We start from the raw sequence: 26111 nt of genomic DNA on the forward strand, positions 1-26111 counted from the left end.
CAACCTTTAAAACACGGCTTTATCTGCATGTAAGCTATGTCGACACCTTGGCAACAGACTCAACTTTCACCCGAACATTTAGATGTGCTTGTTTTTCTCAACAAAAACATTGTAAACGCCATGATGTTCATATATGACTTATATCATATAAAGTGTTTAAGTGTGGTCCTTTAATCTGCTTTATTAATGGGTTCTTCATTCGGTCTGCATGAGCTTTTTCAGAAATTGTTACAAAATCTAAATGATAAAACTAGGCCTATACATATACACACACACACACTGTCCGTACAAAAAATTCACACACTCCAATATTTCGTTGGACCGCCTTTAGCTTTGATTACGGCACGCATTCGCTGTGGCATCGTTTCGATAAGCTTCTGCAATGTCCAGAATCTCCATTTATTCCCGTCCAGAGTTGCATTAATTTTTCGCCAAGATCTTGTATTGATTATGGGAGAGTCGGACCGCTGCGCAAATTCTTCTCCAGCACATCAGCACATTCGGTAGTAAGACATGTAATCTGTAGGTGACTGCATGTAGGTGAGTGCATGTTAAAAGTTACCAATCAAATGCGCGGAGACCTCATTTGATTGGTAACTTTTAACATGCATTGTCCCGCCTCCAAAGTCTCAGAAGTCAACTCAACGAGCGAGCAAGTGTTGAGCAGTTGCGAGAGCATAGAGAGAATCGCGCGCGCGCTCGTCAAAGCCTCTGCTCGCGGACTGAGTTTTTACTCGCGGAGCAGAAATGCGAACGCGCGAGGATTCTTTTCCGCTTGCGGATACTGTTCTGCTCGCTCGCGGAGTTTAAATGCGCCCTCGCGGAGCAGCTTTCCGTGCGTGGTTATCATTATGCGCGCGGATTCCATGCGCGTGAGTTTTGGATCCATTTAAACTCCATAGTTTAAGGATCGGCTGTGTTTCTGATTTCCGATGCAATTTCTATAATTATTGTTATTGTGCACTGTCTTTTATTTCAACTATTTATACTTAATCCGTTGTTTCAACCAATAAGAAAACATAAAAAATGTTATCAACAAAAGCCATCCAAAAACTGCAGCAGCATGACATGGTTTATTCCTGTTTAATGCTGCTCAAATATGCCATATTTACACCTATATAATGTGATAGATTAATGTAATTTAAAGAGTATACAATAAATATAAATGATAAAAAAGACAAAAACAAAGTTTAAGGCTGATGATCATGTCTTTGAGTTGAGTTAGAGGAGTACACGTCATATAAACAACAGGCACTGCAAGATTTAAACAATGTTATTATTGCTCTTGATATTAATCATGATAGTTCATGTCAAATAATACATTAAAACGTGCGTGTCATATTCTTTTAGACTATGCAGAAAAAGTATTTATGGGTTATTATGCTCTGGTTTAAAAATATATATAATCTGAATTGTATTGGTGGGCCGCCTGCCCTGGACCCAAAACGCTTTGCGAGTCTGTTGCCATGCGTGCATGGAAGCAACGGGAGATTTTTATCAGATGCACGCACATCAAAACAACATTTAATTCGTTCATTGAGTTTTCGTGGTGAGAATATATTTTATTCGTTTGTTATATGTTTTATATTTTGTCAATATAGAAATATCAATAAGACGTAGTGTCATTTCATTACATGGTCGATCTGTAGTCACGATTTAGCCCTAAATCGGATGGGCTGTTTATTTTTTGAAATGCAATTACAAACTCCACCGCTAGATGGATGTAGCAGGTTGTCACTCCTCAGATAACGAGACACCGCTGCAGAATTAAGGCCATACAGAATGGTGAGCGATTTGACCAATCGGGTTAAAGAGGCGTTACACCACCGCCCACATGTACGAATGCCATATTGAGGCCAAAATCCGTTTTTTAAACGGCAAACGAAAAATAAAATATCGGGCCAAAAACGGAATTTCCGTTTGGTGAACTAAACGAAAAAACGAGAAACTAGTCATTTTTCAATTTCTCGTTATGTGATTTCAAATAGGATATCAAATGAATAAAACGTACACGGACCTTCTTCAACCAATAAACTTAATGTGATGTTCAGAGCAAAACAATATTGAATCTACTGAATAAACATTAGACTATTGATACTTACTGTGTTTTTAGCTTGTTTATGTTTATTTTCTTGAACGAGGCTTTGCTGTAAAATGGCTCCTGATGTAATAGTTTCACTTTCACCTGCAGCTGTCGTGAGGAGGAGGAGCCACCAAACATGAGAGGCATGTTCGACTTGATGAAGCGCCACAAGATCCGACAGGCGGTGACATCAAAGTACCGCGAGAGCGATTCGAAAGCAAAGTTTTTATGGTTTTAAGAAGCACTCTCGCGGTACTTTGATGTCACCGCCTGTCGGATCTTGCGGCGCCGCATCAAGTCGAACAAGCCTGATGATGCATCACACACACGACCACACATACACTTCGATATTTTGATTATGTTCTACAACTATTGTAAATTAAAATCCATATCAAAAATGTGCTTTTAAAGTGAACCAACTGAGGTATAAAATATTTTGATAACAGCAGATTATCCACGTTTATGATAAAAAAACAAGCACTACAAAGTACAGGTTTACTTCTTCCACACAAGAACAAAACAGCAAAATCTGCAATGAAATATTTACTATGTACAGGTTCATTTTAAGACAGCATCAGATGCAGATGAAATATTCAAAACATGTTTTAACAGAATTGTGACAAATATTAAGAAAATTCATAAAAATACATTCTTAACTTTCACTAGTATCAGCTTTATTTCCAGATATGAAAACAAGGCTTTTTCATAAACAAAATATTTTCTTCATAAACATTATTTTCCAATTGACAGGAGCAAAATATCCATTAAAATCATCTGGAAACTGGAGATAAAACGAATAAATTGACATTTCAACATAATTGTACAGTATTAATATGAAACATTGTTATTAATGTCCTGATAACATCACAGTCCAGCAAAGAGTCAATGAGAACATTAAGACTTTCTGGTGTAATGCTTCTGGAGACAAATATCCCTGAATGTGAATCACAATAAATAGCCAATAAAACAGATATTTACATGAATGATCATTTAATAAGACACAAAATGTTCTGTAATGAATCACTGAAGAGATTTTAATTGTACAATAACTCCTGACTGTCCTTTCAGCAATGATTTCACGCCTTACACTCTGCTAATATGTCTGTAAAGGGTTAACAGAGATTAAAACAGTTCTTCCACATTTTTTTCAACTATACTTAGTTTTTTCTTCAATTAAAAATGATTAAAATCACAAATAAAACAAAACATTTCACAACTATGATTAAAATCTGAATGATTTCATTACATGTTAAATGTATGTTAAGCAGTATCTCATAACATGACTGTTCAGATCATGTTAGTGAAACAGTGATCACTGTCCATCTGAAACACAAGAGACACTAGAAGAATAAAATGTCATCTGTATTTTCATGATCTTTGGCTTTACGGTGTCCTGGCTGTGTTGTGTTTGTGTTGTGAGGCTTCCTGCTCGTGTTTGAATGAGAGGACACAGAGCTGGACAACTTCTATGGATGAATAAACATATCTGCAGAAACATCACAACAATACAGTTACTTATAGGACCGGTTTCCCAGACAAGGATTAGTTTAAGCCAGGACAAGGCCTTAGTTAAATTAGGATATTTAAGTTGTTTAAAAAAAACACACTTAAAAAAACATTACTGTGTGCATCTTGAGACAAAACAAGAAATATTTTGAGATATGTCAGTGTAAGTTGTTTTTGATCAAGATACCTTTAACATTTAAGTTAGTCTAGGACTAGGCTTAAGCCCTGTTGAGAAACCGCCCCATATTGTACGTATTACCAGAAACACACATATACAATATTGGTAACTATGACATATTTTTATATTTCAAACTAATTAAGTGATGACAGTTATTCACACACTTAGTAAAGTCCTCAACCTGTGCCACCATATATACTGCTTTTGGTTATCCCTCTTTCTTTAAATTACACACAAGATTATTTCTGACAACTAAAAACAAAATACTACTATATAATAAAGACTCAATATTTAATTATATTTATACAGTATGTTCACCCAGTCCCAGTTAAGTAAGTAACCTCCGTTCCCTGATGGAGGCGTTGTGTTGATGATGTGACACCAGATGTTTGCTCTTGGGAGCCTAGTCCCCTCTGATCTTTCTAGAAAGACCAATGAAAATTGGCAAGTGAAAATTGCATGGCATTCACCGCCCCAGATATCCAGATATAAGAGCAAGTCTGTATGCTTCATGTATTCAGATTAATGCTGTGGCAGGAGGAACACAATGTCTTTTTCCCTCAATCTGGGAACAGATGTTTCATATAATGTAACAGACATTCCCTTTCTGTCACTCAATGACTAAACTACACACCACATGTTGAACTGTTCTACTAGGTACAGCAGCGCAAACATGGGCAAGCTAATATGTGCCTTGTTGCGAGCGCTCAGTCTTAAGGCAAACTTTCAGTAAAGAGCAAGTTGACTTTCTGCCCATATGGTTGGAGCAAGACGGTGGCATTCTCAAAAAATAGTTAGCCACCTAGCATGAAACAAGCTGGGAGAAGTTCTCCCTCACCTAGAAGAAGAAAAAAGGGAGACCACATCAAACAGGATATGGAAAACCTATGGGATGGACCCTATTACAGGGTGAGGGTGCCCAGCCATAGTGTCCTAGGGCTACCAAGGGGAAGACCAATGGGACGGCACACATATGGAGCGCTGAGCTCTGGTACAAGGGCTTACTTAAAGATGGTCAAACACATGAGTATCTAGCCTAATGGAGTATAATAACTCCTTGAGTACTCAAAAGACCTTCACAGTGTCCATTAACTTGGTCCATTAATATGGCACACATTTTGACAGTGTCTACGACTGAGGTGCCCTTGAGCAAGGCACCATATCCCTACTTACTCCCCGGGCGCTGCAGTGATAGCTGCCCACTGCTCCGGGTGTACGTGTGTTCACTACTCACTGGATGGGTTAAATGCAGAGGTCACATTTCGGGTATGGGTCACCATATCTGACAGATAGGTCACTTTCACTATGATAATGCAACACCTCTGGTGGAGTGCACACACACTCCAACTGGGCACTGCAGATCTTGAGACTGGTATGCAAAAATACTGGAATTAACAATCCAGTGGGACAGCCTCTGTTTGGAAAGAGCCATCCCCTTATGCTGTCCCACAAGGCAGACAAAAAGCTCCTCAGAGCATCTAAAGCCCTCTGTGCTGTCCAGATATATGAGCAGTGTGGGCACTAGAAACAACCGGGATAAGGCTGGGTCTTCCTTCCCCTTGAGGATCAGATGATTGCTGATCCCTAAAAGGAGTGGTAGGAACTTTGGGCAGTCCCATGTTCATCTTGGTCTACAGAATGAGCAGTGGGCAATTTAATCACATAACTGAGACGAGTTGTCCTTATCAGCCACCGGCAGGTTAAAGAGTGACATTCACACTCCCAAAAACCAAATGAATGACCCGCTGCACTGTGCCTGGAGGTAAATATTGCACAGCTGCTATGTGGTTGAGGAAGCAACCTTAAACATCGTCATACTTGATTGATATAATGTCTTAAGTGCTGGTGCCTGGTTTGACCCAGGGATAGCTGAAAACTGCTTTTCTAAGAACAATGCAGGTGCCAGTGCCCTCTTGATGCTGTATATAAACTAAAGTCATTCAGTAGCTTTTACCTGGATGGAGCCGATGGGGACTGCTGCATCCCGTGGCTCTTAAACTGCCTCCTTCTTTTCCAGTAACTTTGATGGGTAGGACTTGAGAGACCTCTATGCCAGCTAAAAGTGTGAAAATACATTTAAAACAGTGAAAAGCACTCACAACGTACTCATAGCCCAATAAAACACACAAAACAACATGACAGACAGATAGAGGTCTAATATCAGTTACTACCTGCACTGTGGGTGCGCTGGTGAGAGTTCCTGTGCTTGCTGTGTTTGTCTTTGCCTTTCGGCTGTGTGGCCAGTTTTGTGGGGATCTGCTGTTGGACAGAATTGCCTTTGTATGTTTGGTTGGTGGTGCTGATGAGGTGGATGGGCACTGGTTCGGTCTTGACAGGCAGGGTAGTGATGCTCTCTCTACGTGGTGGTACCAGGGGTGCCCTCTCCTCAAAACCGGAAGAAACTACATTCAGTTTGGGGTATGGAGGAGGTATCTGGAGAGGAAACCAGAATTATATAGTATACCTTTAAACCAAAAACACATTACACAAGTATCAGAAGACTAGTACAATCTTCAATCACAAACCTGGATCTGTTCATTCTCCAGAGTAAAGTTTCCAGTGTTGGACACATTCTCATTCTTCTTGAACTTCTTCTGCATCTGTTCCAGCTTTTCTTTCTCCTTCTCTACAGCACGCATGGAGTCTCGAAGTCTCTCCAGATCCTGCTGGTATTGCTCTCTGCATGTGTCCAGCTCTTGTCTCTCCTCCGCCAGCTGAAACTCCTGCTTGTTGCACACCAGTTCTCTCTCTCTCAGCTCTTTCTCTCCATTCTCTGTCTGAATCCTCTGCATCTCTCGCTCCTGTTCCCAATGCATCTGCTCCTGCCTGTGCTGACTCTGCAGTCGCTGGAAGTTGGCCAGCTCTTCCCGCTGCTTTTCCCAGTTTCGTTGTTTTTCCTGTTCCAGGAGAGTATTGCACCGGGGCCGGGACATCAGCTCCTCGATAATGGTGCGATGCACTTCGATGTGGCTTTCTAACTGCGACACGACAGACTGAAGAAAGGACAGAAAGCAAAGACAATGAAAGATTTGCATGAATGTAGGTGACAGTTGAGCAAGACAAGAGTATTAAAGTGTTAGACCATACAATTAAGGTTTACAAAATTGAAGTGCCTGGCATAGCCAGAGTATTGGATCTTGTGTATGGATCATTAAAAGAAGAGCCATAAAGCCCACACTTCCTTTTGTCCTGGTTTCTTGATACAATCATCAAAAGACCAGAGCCAAACCTGGCTCCAGGGGAACCTGGATTTAGGTTGGTTCTCCCCCCGAAAGTGTTGATAACTTTTTGTTTCTCCATGGGATATTTACGACTCCTAAGCTTCAAAGCAAGCAAAGGAGATGTGAGAAGTTTCTCTGTTTTGTTCCACCTCAAACTTAAGACCTATAGTTGATCCAGAGAAACTTCTCTGACAAAACTACACTAAACTGTCCTTTTCTATAAATATATGTAAATATCCCCGTTATATGTTGGCGCTCTTGCCATTTTAAATCATCTGTAACTGGTAAATGTGCACGTTTGATTCAGGCTTTGTTTGTATTCGTACATCCAAATGAATCACGACTTAATGTGATTCAAACCTGGCATATTTGGTACCTAAATGTTTGTCTCTTGATTTCCGACTTGTTGTGTGACCATAGAACACTTTACTTTACTCTTTATGAAATAATCTGGACTGGTATTTTGTAAAGTGGCTAGGTGGTCATAAAGACGCAAATTAGCTGTCGAGTGGACAAAGAACCTATTCCCTGCTTAACTTTGATTTGTCGATTCAAACTCAGGTGGGCCCTCTCATGAGGTGAAATATCGATAGTGTTCAGTGCTCGAGCTTGGCTTTTCCGCTCTAACTGCCCTCACCGGAAACTGGTTCAGGCATCTCTTCGGAGACTGCCTTTTCCCCCACTGGGGGGAAAGAAGGAACAATGGACTTCTGCTGCCTCGCACACCTGGCTGGTCACGAGTCACGAGGCCCGGAACTTTTCAGCAGGACTGCATTCTGAAACCATTTGAACATTTCCATCTCTCCACGCGCATGCGGATATGAACCAGCACAGAGCTCGCAAGTATCCGTTTCTATATTTAAAATAGCTGCGTTAAGTTTGTGCCTCTTTGTTAAAGATGATTTTGTTGGCGTTCAAAAATGTTTTACCTGGCTCGCTGCCATGCTCCCCCTCTCTCTCTCCCAACTTATTGGGGATAAAACCTAGGGGTGTACCGCGCATGTACACCCCTAGAGAGAACTTTACAACACCCTCTTTGGCAGAAGGGGGAGAAAATGACTTATGGAGGATAACACCAGATACTCTGGGAGTGCTGATGCTCGACCTCTCGTCCTGAGCAGAAGGACGGGTCAGGTAGCACACTGCTTCTTGCCTCCCTGAGGGTTTGCCGGCCATTGTCTAGTTGCAGCAGAAGACAGCTTTCCTTCTGGCTGAGCTGGTTTCAGCTGTGGCTCAGTCTGTTGAGGCTAAGCAGGTCTGGGACGCCTGACCACTGTTTGAGCATTTCTTGGGGGTTTTCAAAACTCAGATGTGCAGATATTGGTGGCTTAGCGGTGGACTTGCAAGGGAGGCAGGTTTGGAAAGCCACGCCCTCTTGTTTTCTCAAGTCACACCGCTGTCACATAGCACTAACTGATGCCCCGAAAAGTGCTTTGGGCTCAATCAGTGTCATGAAATGGCGGGGACAGAGAACCCAGGCGCAGGCAACAAGGAAGGGGATAACAAAAAGGTATTTATTAAATGATAAAATAAAAACCCACAATGGGGGAAACAAACACTATGAACAAAAAGACTCCTTACAAAAGGGGAAAACAAAAACTTCCCTCAAGGGGGGCAAAACGAGAACTAATCATAAACAAACAGACAAAACTCACTTTAACAGGACACCCAGGGCGAGGCAAGGCAGAACACGAGAAACTATGGAGACATGGATGAGGACGAGGAACACTGTACTAGGAACAAGGAACATAGAACAACAACCGAGAAACAATGAACCAACACGGGACAGGAAAAACAGAGGCTTTAAATAGGGGAATACAAACGAGGGATGATAACACAGGGAGGGTGACGGCAGGTGACAGGGATAAAACACTAAGGGGAAGCTAACAAGGGAACGAGAGGGCGGGGCGTAAAGACGCAACACCTGAGAGGGAGGATAGGGAGGATATGGAAGGCCTACACGGCCAAAACGCCTCTCTCCACATAAAACAAGGGATCCTGCCGTGATTCTGCCACAAGATCAAGAAGGACATGACAAGATGAGGCAGAATCATGACAACCAGAGTGTCCAAGAAGTCCACTATCTCTCTGTCCAAGAGCCCTGACAGTCCCAGCCAGAGACCTCGCTCCCCCACCACTGCCAGGCCAATACTCCTGGAAGATCTCAGGTTGAGATCTGCAATAACGCAAATCTCTTCCCAGAGAGCTGGGTTAGGTGCCCAAGCAGCAAAGCACAGCAAACGCACGCACATCAACTTGAAATGGGTGCTCGACAAAAACAAATCACATGAAAAATATATACAAAGTCGGCACACCAAAGCTCCAAAACTATCAAAAGTTTTAATCGACTTTCACAAAACGTGTGACGTTGCGAGCAAAACATGACTATGCATTGACTTTGAAAACAACATGTTATTATTTGAATAAGAAAATCAACAGTGAATTCAACGGAAAAACAAAAACAAAAGAAAACTGATCCAACGTGGGATGTTAGTAAAGGAAAGCCGCTGTAAAGGGGTGCTCTGTGGATTTATAACAAGAAGAAATAAGACAATCCTTCAGAGATAGAATAAGACACAATAATTTTTTTACTGTGACGGAAAATTGTTTTGTTTGAATAGTTGTTGGAAGCCAAAATTGAAAATCGATTAAAATGAACAGAGTATGTGAACAAAGTGGATAAAGGTGAAAAAGATTTTTATCATCAAAAAAATGTAAAAAGAAAAAACATATTTAGCTTTACCTGTAGGCTGCAAAGCTTCTGTGATAGACTAGTTACAGTTTCATAAAGCTGCAGAGATACAAACAAATCATGTCAAAACTAATCTAAAAAGATCCAAGTAAAACATTCATGAACATACAGTATCTCTCACCTCTGCTTTAGGAAAACTGACTGTCCTGCTCTGTAGATTCATCTCCTCATCCGCCTAATGTGTAAAGACAAGAACTGGGCTTACACCAGCACAACCACAAATAAGAACAACTAAATCTGTATGACAGTGATGAGCGTGATGTGCTCACCGACAGCTCCAGACTCTCTCCAGGATAAAGCTCTCTGAGCTGAGGATCTGAGTTACCTCGCTGGTTTCTGTCTCTTATTCTCTTCTCTAAACTCCCAGCACCATCTGCAAACAGTCCACCAGTCAACAAGGGTAAGATTTTATATATTACAACACCACTTATAAAGTATGAAATAAAACAGTATAGCGCAGGAAACTGCAGATTTGCTCTTACTTTCTTGTGGCATGTAGGCATCACCATCAAAACCTGTAAAGCTAGCGGGTCTCTTGGGCAGTGGCATCAGATCCACTCCCTCTCTAGTGGATGAACATCGGTCCATCTCACGTTCTAACAGCAACTGCTGTAAAAGCCCCACTGAAGGAAAATAATTTTAATATTTAGCATTTTGATTAGCATATGAATTTTCTTTTCTACAAAAGGAGTCTCACCATCCTTCAGGGCTCCAGAGAGGAGTTGCTCCCCCTGCTGGGGCTCCACTGCATTACCACACAGCAGACGGCCCTCAGATGATGAGTGCTCTTCAAAACCCGTCACGATGCTGACAAACAACCGGTGCTTCTCTTTGAGGCAGTGCTCTATAACAGCATCCCTCATGTACAGATCCTCTGCTCGGAAAACACAATTAAAAGTAAACACACACAAATATGACACCAGCTCTTAGCTAATGAGGATTATAGATTCATAGATTGTGACAGAAAAGTTGTCATACGTGCAAAGTCCCTGATTCTCTCAGAGAGTTCTTCTGGTTCCTCCTCCTCTTCTTCTGGACAGCTGAAACACAAGATGAAATCTGCATGAAACTTCACAAAAACAGCCTGATACATAATACACATTTTAATCTGATCCATTTTGACAAAACTTGAGGGCAATGTGTGTACATTTTTCCTCCTATATCTGTATAGTATGCCATCAGAAAGCTGACGTCTTTCAATCTTTTGCCATTTCATTTGACCTCTCAAGTGCAACTTTAAATATTAGATTTTAAAGGATTTAGTATTAAATGCCACTGTAGATGTGACTATGAAACGCACCACTCCACAGCTTTCCAGATTTGGTCTGCCCAAGCCTTGCGCACCTCTCTAGAGGAAGTGCGAAACTCGTACATCTCTGGAGTGTCGGAGGAGGCTGTGATCAGTAACAGAGTCTTTTCGTTGTGAGCCGCCTCACGGACGATGAGCTTCCGAAGCGAGATGACCGCAGGCTGCTTGTCCTACAGAAGCACATGTTAGACAGCTGAATGTGAATGATACAGCGACAGGTATGATAACAACAAGTGTGTATAATTACACACATCAAACAGTCTTTTGTCCAAACTCACAAGAGAGGGAAATGAAAGTCGCTGATCTTTCTCCAGTAACAGCAGCAAAACATCAGATAACAGCAGGACAAGAACGTCTGAGATAATATGAACAAATGTAAATATCAATATAGTCAATATATCAATAGTCAATAAAAGACACAGCCCTTCAAAAAAACTGACCCCTGGTTACTTTCTAGAAGTCTAGAAGAACTTCCTGAATCAGTTTTCTTTTACATTATACAAACATTTAAACAAAATACAACCAACAGAATATTATTAACTAAATTTAATTGTTGATTAATACCTTTAAGATTGAATTATATGTACTGTGAAAAAAATGAAACCAAAGGGGCTTCTGGACCAGTGTTTACATCTTGTGAAGAGGTCTATTTGAGAAGCAAGAAAAGAATCCAAACAGATGCCAGTGGCACAATGATGACCTTTGCTTTTGTTAGATGTTGATCTCCAGGTGAGTACTCCCTCGTAAAGCAGCTTCCTGTGGCTCTGTAACATGTCCTCTCTGCGAAACACTCGGCCCTGGGCCATCTTCACCAGGGACTTGGGCTCCAGCCTACTGCTCAGGTCCCTCAGTCTCAATGCTTTCTCAAACTCATCCACGTGTGTATTTACTTGAGCTATGGTTTCTTTCAGGAGCTCCAGACCGCGGACCAGGTCCCTGTGCTCCTCGGAGTCAACTGAAATATTAGTAATATTACAGGTCATTTGTGGACATGCATCTACATATTTAGTGTGTTTATAGGCATTTACCATACACACAAACTATACAAACTATATGTTACATTTAGAGCCAAATCAACTAAATTTAGCAAAGAGAAATAGAAAGACAAGATATTATACAAAAAGTTCTTTAGAACTCCAATTAAAACTGCCTCAGAAATATGAAGTAAAATATAGCTGCAAGCAGCAATTATGGGGTCAAGTCCAACCATGGCCAAGAGGGAAATATTTTGGACATGTCAGACGATCACTTTGAAAACCAAGTTTAAAAACACAGGTAAAGTTAGATAGAACAAAGAAAATTGCCTATAACCTTTGACCACTAGGTGTCACCAAATTGAGGCAGACAAGTTGTGCCAGTGACGATGCATACCCAATTTTGTGTCAATACACAAAAGTGTCCCGAAGATACAGCCACATGACCCTTTGGCAAGCTCACCTTAGAATTACTTGTTGCTGTATATGAGAACCATTTGATCAATCTAAAATCTTTTAATAACTTTTTGTCAGTACTATCTTCAGATGCTACATACCAAATTCCGTGCAAATCAAACAAATTTTGTAGGAGTTTGAAAAAGCTTATTTTGCATATACTTCAATATGGCTAACAGGGAGTAAGGTTTTAAACAATAATAAAAGGATAAGCATTTAAATAAATTTCTTTATATCTCTTGACCACTAGGGGAGGCTGGCCTATAACTTTACAAGAGCTCTCAGAACTTGACCTTGATGAACCATGCCGTAGCGATTCGTAGCGATGGAAGTTTGGACTGTTGGTGGCACTATGGAGTTTGGATTAGAGACTCCATATTTCCCATGGTAACAGGTCAGACTGCCCTCTATGTGTGTGCACACAATTCACAACTTTCCCATGTATGGTTCTATGGGCTGCCATAGACTTCCATGGCAGAAGAAGCAGAATAATAATAATAATAGGAACACTAACGGAAGCAATAGGTGTCTACGCCAGTTCGTGCTTGACCCCTAAAAAGAAGGAAAACATACCTTCGGTGTATTTAATGACACGTTCAACAAGCACAGGATACTTGGTGATGCGTTGGGTTATAAGAAGAATACTCTCTGGTATTCCTAGTCGTCGTATGATGGACAGCTGCCTTAATTTCTGAGAACAGAAAGAATGCACTACTGAGACATTTTAATGACTTGTTTATGTATCAAATGCAATTCTGGCTCCAGCATGTTTCAACAAGGGACATCAAAAAGGCTGAGTTGATTCTTACACTGATATAACTATGGAACTTCTTGCTGTTTTGCATGAGCTCTTTATAACAGTTGACTGCATCAGTGTGATGACTGCAGAATACGCCATAACAGTATCGCAACTGCTCTCTCAATTCACCTGAGAACTACACAAACACACACACACAGAGATCAGAAGCTGCTAAACGTGAAAACCATTCAATAACACTAGCAAAAGTTTACTTTTCACACTTGAAATGGTTAACCCCGGGTTATTCTAAACACCAGGTAAAAAGAATCCTGGGTTATCTGTTTCACACTTCTAATAATTTACCAGGGGTTAAGAGATAACCCTGGGTATGTATAACCTGATGTTTCACACTGTACATCACTAAACCCTGGGTTAACATTCTTATTTGCATATTTGCAGTGTCAACAGTCATGATTGGATAAATACTGCAGCATCAAACTGACTGAATTAAAATAGTGTGTGCTCACTTTAAACAACTGAATACCTCGTTGTTCAGAATCCGGGGAAAAAATTATGCCTCGCAAATCCTTTTTGGCTGTTTTAAGGGTAAAATGCGGAATTACAAGTGTGAAACATTCGATTACCCGGGGTTAAAAGTGGGGTTTAGAATGAAGATAACCCGGGGTTTAGAATGAAGATAACCCGGGGTTAAAAGTGGGGTTTAGAATGAAGATAACCCGGGGTTAAAAGTGGGGTTTAGAATGAAGATAACCCGGGGTTAAAAGTGGGGTTTAGAATGAAGATAACCCGGAGTTAAGCGCAGTGTGAAAAGCCCTTAAGAAGTGTAAAGCGCATATAAATCGAAATATTTTACTTCTGTCAAAAAGACCAATACAATAATGACCAAAGAATGAACAGCACACATTTAAACACACCTGCTTCATAGCTAAAGCACTTGAACAGTGAAACACAATCCATCTTTAAGAGCGAGCACCTGCTGCATAGCTCAGCTCACAAGAATGTGGTTTCAAAGGTCAATTAAAGCACATTAAATATAACGGACAGTTATACAGAAACAAAATCACATCCATGGGACACAGATACAGTAAGCAGTAGAAAAACATGAAACACATGTAGGGCTGAAGGTGAACGTTCACATAACGAAAGCCAAGTGAAGTATTTTGTGAATGAAACCACACACCTGTTCAATGAGGATGTCTCCGATTCTGTGGATGCAGTAATTCTGACTGCTGCCTGCTTCCATGGATTGGATGCGTCGTTGTTTAAGGCGGTTGAGGAAGAACTGGTGAATCTGTAGCAGGTTTTCCACCTGTGGGAAGAGTCTTTCCAGCCGAGTCTCATCCAGCTGCAGGGTCTCGCGCACCTCCCGTACGTACACGCCCAAAACCAGCTTTAACGTCCGCACGTGATTTATCTCGGTCTGGATTAGTTCTGTCATGACCATCATATGTTTGTTTAGTAGAGGCCCTATTATCAAACTCATGGATGCAATCTTTTGTAGACACGTCCAATTTCACTTCGATAAAAACTATCATGAAAATAAAACCACACCGCCTACCGTGAATTACGTCTTGTCTTTTAGAAACATCTTTGGAAAAGGTTGTTAAATACTGCTGGTCAACAGTCAAACTCCAGGTGGGAGCTTCAAAATCTCGTGCATCTGCCTCCAGATCTTCACGCAGGGCATTATAGCGTCCATCTGTGTTGAGAAGCAGTAAATATACATCACATCTAACATCAACTAAATAAGACCTCTGATGATACAGTAGTCGCATGGCCAAGTGAGGTTCATGTACCGTCAATGTTAATGCCATCGGCTGTATATGTGGGCAGGAAGTTAGAGTCCTCTAGCACTGGTTTGGTACGGACACCATCCGTTTCATCCATCTTTAGTTCTGAAACACAACCGCAAAACTGTCAAGACACATTTTTGGATTCTTAATCATTAGCCAAACAGAGTGATGATGGAGTGACACTTAGCTTCCTCTTAAAGAAATCCCTGAGGGCTGAATTATTGTTTCTACAGCATATATGACCAAGAAAAATGTTGTTTTTAAACAGGTTTCTCTAACAATTTCACTGTATTGAGTTGGTGAAAAGACCCGCCCCAAACTCTCACCAGGTTGAGTTCATGTCACTATGTGGCAGGTCGGGATACTTAATCATACACAGGAGTAGAAAGTATTTTATCATAGAAAGTCAAATTCTTAACTTTCACAGCTCCCACCCAGAATACCAGAGCACTGACCTGTTGCCGTAGTGATAAGCAGAGAAGGTGAAAGGCTGAGGTTTATCTGTGCTGTGAGAAGGTCATGTCTGATATGTCACACTGCAGCCACATGAGGATGAATACATGTCTCTGTCAGACGCGAGCATGAGAACAGATAGTTAGCTACAGCGGCAGTGTTTACCCATTCCTAAGCCGTTGAGTACACTCTTAAAAAAGTTGCTTCAAAACGTTCTTCGATGCCGTAGAAGTTCCATAGAGAACCTTTAACATCTGAAGAACATTTCTGTTTCACAAAAGGTTCTTTGTGGCGAAAAAAGGTTCTTCAGATTATAGATGGTTCTTCAGAGAACCTTTGGCTTAATGGTTCTTTGTGGAACCAAAAATTGGATCTTCTATGGCATCGCTGTCAAGAACCTTTTAAGCACCTTTATTTTTAAGAGTGTAATAGTAACACAGTTTACCCAAACGTGAAAATTCATTTAAAATAATTTACACACTGTCACACTCTCATGCCATCCTAAATAACAATTTTATATAGGGCTCAACATGGCAAATTAACAATTAAAAATAAAGGTGCTTAAAAGGTTCTTCACAGCGATGCCATGGAAGAACCCTTTTAGTTCCACAAAGAACCATTCAGTCAAACGTTCTTCAAAGAACCATCTCTTTCTAACTTTTTTATAATCTGAAGAACCTTCTTTCGCCACAAAGAACCTTTTGTGAAACAGAAAGGTTCTTCAGATGTTAAGGTTCTTTATGAAACCAAGTTATTCTATGGCAACAAATAACCTTTTGAAGCACTTTTTGAGTTCATCAGTGAAGAAATCCAAATGACTCTTAGGGGTTCATACAAGTATTCTGAAGTGAAACAAAATGTTTGTTTACAGTAAGTTTTAATGACCCTTGTGTACTGTAGCTATGCAGGTAAAGGTTCGTTATCTGTGTTTGAATCACTCTGGTGCATGCACAGCGATCTGTTTTGGTTTGTCTCCAGTAGGGATGCTCTGATCACGATCTTTGCAGACGATACCGAGTACTGATCTCTTGTCATCGTGATAAGCCGATACTCATCCCGATACTTCAAGCTTGATATAACTGAAACTGAAAGTTGCCTTTGTTATATTTTTATGTTTTTGTTATATTTTTATAGTAATTAAACTTAAAAACGGAGCATGAACATAGGGGATACCTCCAAATGTCAGTTGTTAAACTCACCAGGGCTGTGCAAAAATATCGATACATGTAAGTATTGCAATATTTTTTTTTTCAATAGTGATACCTCTACTATCGATAATTTAATAATGACTTCAGAGTAACATTTATTATTGTTTACAACATATATGATGTACAAGTAAGCTGAGAGTTGTCTCACAGTACTGGCATTAGCATCAAAACACAGCACAAGCACCACTCTTCTGAACGATGGTAACCACGAAACTCAAAAATACAAACAGTATCTCTTCCAAATCTTAAAGACAACTGAACAATTAACACGATCAAGTCTTTCATTTTATTGTAAAGCACATAAAATAGCACTTGTTCATAAAAATGACTCTCCTAATGCTGTCGCATGCAAAGCATGCTGGGAACTCTAAATTCACTGCTCAGTTCATGAAATTAAGGAATTCATGTGTCCCACCACAAAATAACTAAGTAAAGATCCTTTATACAAGTTTAAGTGGGTTCAACATGATAAAATTAAGTTGAATTCACTCAATAATTTGTGCATTTAGAATTGAAATTCAAAAGAGATTTTTTCCTATAATTTTAACTTAAATTGTGGTTAAAAAAACAATTACACAATTGTATTAAGTACAATTTACCCAATTAATTTCATGAAATCTACTACGACACAGAATATTTTTTTACAGTGTGCTCTAGGTCTCCACGAGAAAAACGAAACAAATTGTCTTTTCTCAAGCAAACTGGTTTAAATTTGTCAGATTCCTAAACTCTTGTCAGACGAGGTTAATGAGCAGACTGACTCGTGACAGAAAATAAGCATCATCTTTAGTGAGGGCAGTGGTTTACTTTTCCACTGGTGAAGCAAACTATTGACAAAATCATTGAAATGTACTTACATAGTCCTGCATTGATATAACTAGATACAGTATATACAGTCATTTCACAAATATTAAGTCTGCTGCCTCAGTTTTTATGATGGCGAATTGCATATACTCCAGAATGTTATGAAGAGTGATCAGATTAATTGAATTTTATTGTGAAGTCCCTCTTTGCCATGAAAATGAACTTAGTCCAAAAAAAGGATGGCCTGGTGTCAAGAAGGGCAGCAAAGAAGCCACTTCTTTCTAGGAAAAACATCAGGGACAGACTGATATTCTGCAAAAGGTACAGGGATTGGACTGCTGAGGACTGGGGTAAAGTCATTTCCCTGATGAATCCCCTTTCCCATTGTTTGGGGCATCCGGAAAAAAGATTGTCCAGAGAAGAAAAGGTGAGCGCTACGATCAGTCCTGTGTCATGCCAACAGTAAAGCATCTTGAGACCATTCATGTGTGGGGTTGCTTCTCAGCCAAGGGAGTGGGCTTGCCCTAGAACACAGCCATGAACAAAGAATGGTACAAAAACATCCTCAGAGAGCAACTTCTCCCAACCATCCAAGAACAGTTTGCTGATGAACAATGCCTTTTCCAGCATGATGGAGCACCTTGCCATAAGGCAAAAGTAATAACTAAGTGGCTCGGGGACCAAAACCAGAGGTCGCGTTAACCGAAAATTCTCCGTCATTGACGGATTTTTAATACCAGTGATGGAAAAATCTGAAGGCCGTCCGTCATTTTGACAGATTACAATGAGGGCAGTTTGTAATTCCCCTTTTTGTCGAGTTTGTAGCATCCAATCATTTCCTTTCATCAGAACGTGATCGTAGGGACACGTATTCATTACTCATAAACCCCTCGTCCATTCAGGAAACCCACGCGGGATCAGCGGAGCCGAGCCATATGAGCCAGGGGCGTGTATAATCAAGACGACTATGACGGCCCACCACCGTCTAATTTGTTTCGCCATAGTTTCAAAACGAACTGAAAATCTTTTTGCACTTTTTTATAATAACACAGCGATCTCTAACGTTGTTTGTGGTGTTGTTTCTGGATCTGATTCCGCAAAGCGTACATCCGTCATTCATCTGCCTCTAGTCGCGTGCTCTCATACACACATAGGCGCGCAAAAACCAGTGGTGCGGTGTTTACAGACTTTTTCCCTTCACAGAGCGGTGGGGACTAGCGTCATTTTGGATAAACCTTAACTTTCAAGTGAGTGCAAAAAAGTCTCTGCGTCTTCTCCTTTCATGACCTAAGTGAATAAATGAATGATTACAAAACAGCGTGTACAAGCACCTGTCATTGTTACTGACTGGACATGAACATTTGTCTGTAATTAGTATTTTATGTCTGACAACAGAAACATTAAATATGTAAACGACTTCGGCTTTATTGGGTATTAAAATACAGTAAGTTCAAAGAACGCATGTACGTCGCGATGACGTCACAAACATGCTAATTGGCACTAGGGCTGGGCATGTGACGATGTTATCGTATATCGCCAATGTCTCGCAAATATCCCGATGTCGATTACAACAGACAGATACCAGACGATAGTGCTGGGCGGTATGACTATGACCAAAAATGTATATACTTATGTTTTCCAGATTTATACCGTTTTTTACCACCTTTTTTTACTGATTTGAGAGGAAATAGTGCTGTGGATTGACTTAAAACGCCTGTTTATACTGTCATGGTGACAGTATACCCTATAATAACTGCAATGTTTAGACTTCTTTAACAACTGAATAGCATGCGAAGTTAACTTGCATACACAATATTTAAGCAAATAAATAAAATAAAATTTCCTTGGAAGCACTGGTGCTCCCAACTTCAAGAGTTAGCAAAAAATGTATAGTTGAAAACAAAATAGTAACAATTATACCATTAAACATGCATGTGATGTCTGTTGTGTTTTACATAGTCACAATGGCTTCATGATTTCCTGAAATCATATGTTTTAATCATAAAACAAAGGCGTAAATTAGATATGTGAGAGGAAAGCGATCGCATCACGCTGCCAATCCTCCTTACTGACCCTTATTTATTATCAAAGCATATAGAGAAACAGTTCAAACTAAAAACACATCATATTACATGCTTATATTGAGCAGATATGAGGGGAACACAATCGTTTTTTGAAAATGTTTGTTCGTGAGTATATTTAACATAACGTAATGCGAACTTGCAATTGTTTAACTTGTGCTGCTGTTCAGCCGCGAGGTGCGCGCTCCCTTTGCGACGGGAAAGAAATATGTAACGTTACCGCACATGCGCGAGACGCACGCAAACATCCAAACGCCTCCGTTTAGCGCATGTTTATATAGAAAAATTATGATAAAGTTGTGCCGCGGCATACAAAGACGCATTCTGTGTGAATGGCCGGTCACAGTGCAACAGTGAAAAGGGACTCCACTGAAACAGTGTCGCGCTGCGCCGCGTTCCGCACGTTGTTTAAGCGACATACACCGGTAATGCGGTATATTAAAAATTCATATCATAAAAAAATATACACCGGTATTCGGTATCGATAATAATGGTAAACATTATAACAAACGTTATAACATTATCATGCGATGTAGGCTTTAGCGTGAACGTTAATGTTCATATGCCCAGGCAGTGCGTAACAGTGACAGAATTTTGGAAACGCTGTTTTGTTCGGTCAGTTGAAGTTCTGCTGTTTTCTGTCGGTCGCTGCACAGACAGACCAAGAGAAAGACGAGCTGCGTCGGCAAAGCAAAACCTCACGCTCTACCGGCTGTACCGGTGTTCGAATGGTCCTACCCTGTCAGATTTTCCTACCGCAGGGCAAAACTTAATATAATCTAAACCACATCGACAAAATAAAAGGGTAGGATGATTTTACAATGCAAAATACCCTGTCAGTTAGTCCTACCATCATAAAATAAACACAAAATAAATTTACAGCGTAAATACCCTGTCAGATTATCCTACCATCATAAAATAAACAGGTAGGATGATTTTATAGCGCAAAAAAATGACGTAACATTGGTGTGCGCATGCCTGGTAGGATAATCTGACGGGTAGGATGAAATTTCAGGACACCTGCAACATTTTTCTACTGCAAAAAAGCTTTATGGTTTATCTACGCGCTTTACCTGATGAAAGAAGTCACTGGTTTGTGCGCGTGGCGCGCCTGTGTGGCCCAGAGTTTGATTGACAGCATGCCTGGGCGAATTGCAGAGGTCTTGAAAAATAAATGTGTTACGACCTCTAGGGGTAAGCCGTAACAGAAAAAGGAATATTTTCACACCAAAAAGTTGCCAAATAAACAATTTTATTTTATTTTCAAAGGGAATCTCTTCAGTGGCAGACAAGGCCAAAACAATAAACAAAACAATCCCTTTGTTTGAAAACTAAATAAGCTCAAACCTAAATGAAGAAAACAAAATACCAATCAACTTACCTACCTCCCTCAACTATAAACAAAGTGACAAAAAAGATGTACAGTATATAAACAAAATGGCGTCTAACCCCCTACGTCCCTTAATTTGGCAATTTAGTATATACAAGAATATTTACAGTTATTTACAAAGTTTCAGAGTGTACATAAAACAGAATTAGCATCCAAATCGTAGTAAAAGCAGACAACATTCAGATAACAGGAGATTCAAGATTTAAAGTACAATAATAAACACTCCACAGATTCATGTCTCAGAATATAACTCTCTGGTACAACACTCACAATTAACGATGTTGAAGATATCAACAACAGCAGAAATTAGGCTACCAGACCGCTAGCGAAACACAAAGGTAACAAGAGTCAGCCAGGCTCAAAGGCCCTTGGTAAGCGTTTGGGGCCGTCCTTATATGCTGGCCTGTACATAGTAGGACCAATCACCATCTCCAGCTGTTTAACAGAGGCCACACCCATCTGGAACACAAACACTCTACACACACGAACAGAGATCAAGATACATACAAAAAAAAAAAAACATTCACAGATGCAAAGACTTTATCAAGGTTCTAACAAAGGTCAACACTGCAAATATTGAGTCTTTGCGTAAACTTAATGTAATTGCCAATAAAAGCCTTTGACACTTATGAAATGCTTGTAATTATACAGGGCTCTAGACTAACACTTGAGAGAGGTGGCACTGGTGCTACCAAGTTATTCAGTTGGTGGCACCAGCCCTAAATTTGATAGCACCCGAGTCGTGGGGTGAGATAAGAAAAAATAATCACTAAAACTTCATTAAAATGTGTTTAATACATTCATAAATCAATTAGAAATTAATACAAATCATTGTTTATGATTGAATTATTTTTATTGTATATGTAAACTCTTTTTCAACACTTTACCATAATTAAAGCACATCTTTCTTAAAGCTACTTTCTTCCTTTATTTGTTGTGAACAATTCTTATAAGAGAACACAATTCCTTTAATATCAGTGAGTGTTTTTGGGCCAGTCCGTTGTTGTTTGATGAACATTATAAACAGAGATCTTTATTATGCTGCTGCCCCTTTAAGAGCTCGCGCAATACACTGGAACACTTCAATTCAATTCAATTCAATTTTATTTATATAGAGCTTTTCACAATGTGCATTGTTCCAAAGCAGCTTTACAGGAGCAAATAAGAAAAACACAGAAAGGTAAAACACAGCACAGTGCATGGTGTTTATAGACCAAGCAAGATCATTATAATAAATAATATCTAATAAATAAATGAATAAATAAATAAATAAATGCAGTCTCCCGGTGAGCAAGCCAACACTGCACTGCTCTGCTGTGGCGTGGAACCCAAACTCCAATGATGAATAATGGAGAAAAAAAAACCTCGGGAGAAACCAGGCTCAGCCGGGAGGGCCAGATCTCCTCTGACGTGTCATAGCTGCACTCAGTGACCCCGACCAAAGCCACCGAGCAACGTCCACGAAGAACAGGGAGAGCCCACGAGCCGCGACCCAGGAAGCCCCACCCGCCGAAACCGTGCAGGTCCAACCCGGTCCCATTCCGTGATCAACAACAGACAACAGAGGAACAACCAGGGAAAAGTAGTAATGGCATAATTAACTTTATTCCTCTGTTGTCCGACATCGACCACAAAACAAGACCAACCCGTGTTTTGTTTCCCAACTGTTTGGTCATGAAACTGAATACCTTTACAAGGTTTCTTGTTAATATGGGGATTTTGACGTTGTTTTGTGTTTATATGTCCGTTTCAGAGTAAGAAGTCGTGAAAGAAAACTCTGTTTAGTATTTTGTGCTCTGACTCTCTGGGCGCGCGCATCTCAAACAACCCGCGAGACCGGAAGGCTTTTAGTGATTATTCTTCATGAAAGCTGCATTGATACACGTTTGGATTCTATCAATAGCGACTCACAAATTAATAGTATTTAGCGTGATGTATAACGTTTTGTATGCTTTGCAGTATTGTTAGAGAGCTTTATACAATAGTTTAGATCTTAAAGTTTAAACACATGTTTCCTGCATTAGCTTCACATGCATACATAAATCTTTAATGCACAGATTAAATCACAAATTAATTTAATCCTCCATGCGAGGGACGATGTGTTTAAATACAATTATAAAAACTATTTTAACAGTTTGGTTGTTGGTTGCTGCGACGAATATGGTCCGTTCAATTTACGTCTTCAGGAGGAAATCATCAAGTCCCAGCAATGTCCAATGTTACATCATCCCGACGAATATGGGAATCACAAAGTTAAATCGCTGGAACGTTATTTGGTACGTCGTGGCAACGAATATGGTCCGGTCGTCACTGTGGGAGCTGAGCGGACCCATTAGTGGCATTATTCCTTGTTGATGAACTAGACCGTTATGGGAAGCTTCGTGGATATAAACTACTACATCTGAAATGTATTCAGGCTGGATTTGTTGCCAGTCAAACATGTATTAAATATTCTGGATCCGTAAGTGCAACTCTGAAGAGAAATCGCTGTCTTGATTTTGGCTACACTGTAAAAAAGAAATCTCGTAAAAAACGGATAAAGTACTGGCAGAAAATTACCAGTACATTTTCCTTTATTTTATGGACATTTCCGTTAATGCTAAAATGCAGTGAAAAATGTAAAATACAGGTTAAACAACTGTAAAAATGAATACAGAAAATTCCTTCATATTAATACAGTAGGCCTATATTGTGCCCTATTTTTACGGATTTTTTTTTCGGCCGTGGCTCGAAAACATGACATTTTCCCACTAAACATTAGACGTCTGATGGCCGTGCAGATCATGTCTATATTGCGTCCGTCGGTCCAAAACCAATGTTAACAAGGTCTGCTATTTGGACGTCTAACCATGACCCTATTTGGATGTCACAATGTAGTTCAACATTTGAACGTCGGACTAGGTAACTTTTTTGGACGTCTAAGACACGTGCAGAAAATTGACATAATTAATGGATGTAATGTTTTTTATTTGAGACAAATATCAACATGGTTAATGAATATGAATATAGGTTATTTGTGATAAAACAGTATCTGTTATTTGATTATTTATTTATTGAGTACATGTTTTAAATTTTCCTGTTTTTCCTCTAATTTTCTGGTTTATTTTGTGACTGGACCGCAGTTTGTTTCTACATCGTTGTGTTTTATGTGTCAGATATTATCAATAAAATGGAACAGGTTAGAAAATGACGCATTGTAACTTTTGAGTTAGCCGAAAGCAAATATAGCTATGGCGCGGTGGAACATACTCGTTTTATATGCGTGAAATTCGCGGGGTTGTAGGCTGCGTGGAACCCGACCGTTATGATTTAAACCAGTCAACGCCACTCTGATTGGCTGAGGCAACACGCCAAGCATGCGGCGCGTACTTCTTAAGCAAGTGGACGTTCAGCTCTGTTCAGCTAAAGCAAAATCATGGTTTTCCACTCAGTTGAAGGTAAATTCGGTCAGCTCATTTAATTTTATGTTCATTTATAGTGTTAGCTGTTTTAGCTTTGTTGTCTTAAACTACCTAAACCTGCTATGGGTACAATTAGCATTGCATCTCTTCCCAATATAAGATAAGGCTTCATTCAGTGATTAACAACACTAACGTTACAGGACTGTATTGCCTTCCAAGATGTACAATATAATCATATAACATGTAGTTTGACCTGTTTCTTTGAGAGTTTTACAAGTCTGAAAGTAAAGGATAGCGTAGCATAACGCAATTCAGTGCACTTGCACACAGTTAGGTTCCTCTGGGGAGTGTAGGACAACTTTATCATGGACTTATTCCAACAGGTGCTGCAAATTGCGGGAAGAACAACAAGGACTGCGAATGTAACATCACTAAAAATGAGTGATTGAATGCGCCACTTGCGAAATATAACATTTCTGCGCATTTATAATACGCAAAAATTATATATTGATCAGTTTGGCAGTCGCACCGGTGCGACCATTAATAAAAAAAAAATATCGCACTGTCAGGAAAAATAGTCGCAAAATTCGGCGACCATTTAGTCGCAGTCTAGAGCCCTGTTATACTTCAGTATACAATAGGGATGCACCGAATGTTCGGCCGAAAATAGCGAAAAAGGCATGTTCGGCCATGTATGAACATGACTTGAGAGAGACGCGCGTGCGCTTTATTAATGCAAACAACGCAAACATTTTGGAAGTGTGTGTGGAGAATTTTAAAGTGTCAGAGAAAGACACAGCATGCACTTGTCTCGCGGGAGTAAATTTCCGAATGAAATGCGTCTTTACCGGTCGGTAACTTTACTTCAGACGGAAGCGGGCTGTCTGACAGTAGCCCCGCCGCTCGCGACATCCTTTGACATCATACAGTCGTCGCGTGCACACAGTTCCCTGTACTAAACAACTTGTCAAAGTATGTTCTGTGCATCCCGGCCACGAGTGCACCTTCTGAGAGAACAGTCAACTTTTGTGGGTGGAGTTTGGAGGAGAGACGTGAACTGATATGGTTGTCAGTCAGCATCAGTCAGAATTGCTTGCATTGGATGTTTTTTTTTCCTTAAAATCATTTTGCAATCTAGCCTATAATAATCAAACAGTTTATTCGTATTTTTATCTTATAGGCCTAATGTTGAATGACACTTTTTAATGAACTGTTTTGTTGTAGGGGTACAGAGTAACTTACATTTAGGGCTGGGCGATATGGCAAAAAAAGTAAACTCGATAGTTTTTTTCTATATTGATCGATAACGATATTTATTTCGATATATATTTAATTAAAAAACTGTATTTAAAAGAATCTATTTTAAATACAGTTTACTAACAAAAGTTAACCTTTAACCAGTTAAATTTCAATTAAATGAATGCACTGTTGCAACACAGAGGATATAAGGCCATAAACAACATGTACCAGTTCATTCAGTCTCATTTTGACTCAATTGACTCGTTAAGTAAAGGGAGTGTACATTCAGTACATTCAACCAATGAAAGGGCTCCGTTACTGTGTACATTCAAATGCTATTGGCTCAGCAGTGAGCACCTGCGCAGATACATAACGCTGCTATTACGTCTTGCTCAAGTAGTGGGATTCATTCAATGTATTCAGTGAACCTTAAAGACATCTCACATAAACTGTAGTACATTTCTTTAATCATATCTTACATACAAGGTTCAATATTTTAATGT

The 26111-nt window shown here is 39.9% G+C and overlaps 2 protein-coding genes across 4 annotated transcripts in view; both read right to left on the reverse strand.

Moving 5' to 3' along the window:
* The window catches only part of LOC130554158 (NACHT, LRR and PYD domains-containing protein 3-like), an 81944-nt gene that overhangs the window by 15970 nt on the left and 39863 nt on the right, over nucleotides 1–26111 (reverse strand). For 2 of the 3 annotated variants that reach the window (XM_057333628.1, XM_057333627.1), the window contains exon 1: nucleotides 2103–2205. The gene's annotated coding sequence lies outside the window, so the exon portion shown is untranslated. Of the gene's footprint in view, nucleotides 1–2102; nucleotides 2206–26111 lie in introns of those variants that run through there. The other variant, XM_057333626.1, reaches the window with a different exon arrangement.
* The window catches only part of arhgef18a (rho/rac guanine nucleotide exchange factor (GEF) 18a), a 28178-nt gene continuing 4637 nt past the window's right edge, over nucleotides 2571–26111 (reverse strand). The window contains exons 2-19 of the mRNA XM_057333619.1: nucleotides 15036–15134; nucleotides 14798–14938; nucleotides 14420–14670; nucleotides 13289–13414; nucleotides 13053–13170; nucleotides 11750–12004; nucleotides 11328–11404; nucleotides 11041–11219; nucleotides 10719–10780; nucleotides 10438–10614; nucleotides 10223–10363; nucleotides 10010–10113; nucleotides 9862–9915; nucleotides 9732–9779; nucleotides 6293–6760; nucleotides 5939–6200; nucleotides 5722–5823; nucleotides 2571–3569 (exon numbers count right to left, since the gene is read on the reverse strand). Of these exons, the coding sequence (XP_057189602.1) occupies nucleotides 3550–3569; nucleotides 5722–5823; nucleotides 5939–6200; nucleotides 6293–6760; nucleotides 9732–9779; nucleotides 9862–9915; nucleotides 10010–10113; nucleotides 10223–10363; nucleotides 10438–10614; nucleotides 10719–10780; nucleotides 11041–11219; nucleotides 11328–11404; nucleotides 11750–12004; nucleotides 13053–13170; nucleotides 13289–13414; nucleotides 14420–14670; nucleotides 14798–14938; nucleotides 15036–15134 (2684 nt within the window). The 3' untranslated portion in view covers nucleotides 2571–3549. The remainder of the gene's footprint in view (nucleotides 3570–5721; nucleotides 5824–5938; nucleotides 6201–6292; nucleotides 6761–9731; nucleotides 9780–9861; nucleotides 9916–10009; nucleotides 10114–10222; nucleotides 10364–10437; nucleotides 10615–10718; nucleotides 10781–11040; nucleotides 11220–11327; nucleotides 11405–11749; nucleotides 12005–13052; nucleotides 13171–13288; nucleotides 13415–14419; nucleotides 14671–14797; nucleotides 14939–15035; nucleotides 15135–26111) is intronic.

Source organism: Triplophysa rosa, linkage group LG5 (genome assembly GCF_024868665.1).
Source record: "Triplophysa rosa linkage group LG5, Trosa_1v2, whole genome shotgun sequence".
In the NCBI taxonomy this organism is placed as follows: Eukaryota; Metazoa; Chordata; class Actinopteri; order Cypriniformes; family Nemacheilidae; genus Triplophysa; species Triplophysa rosa.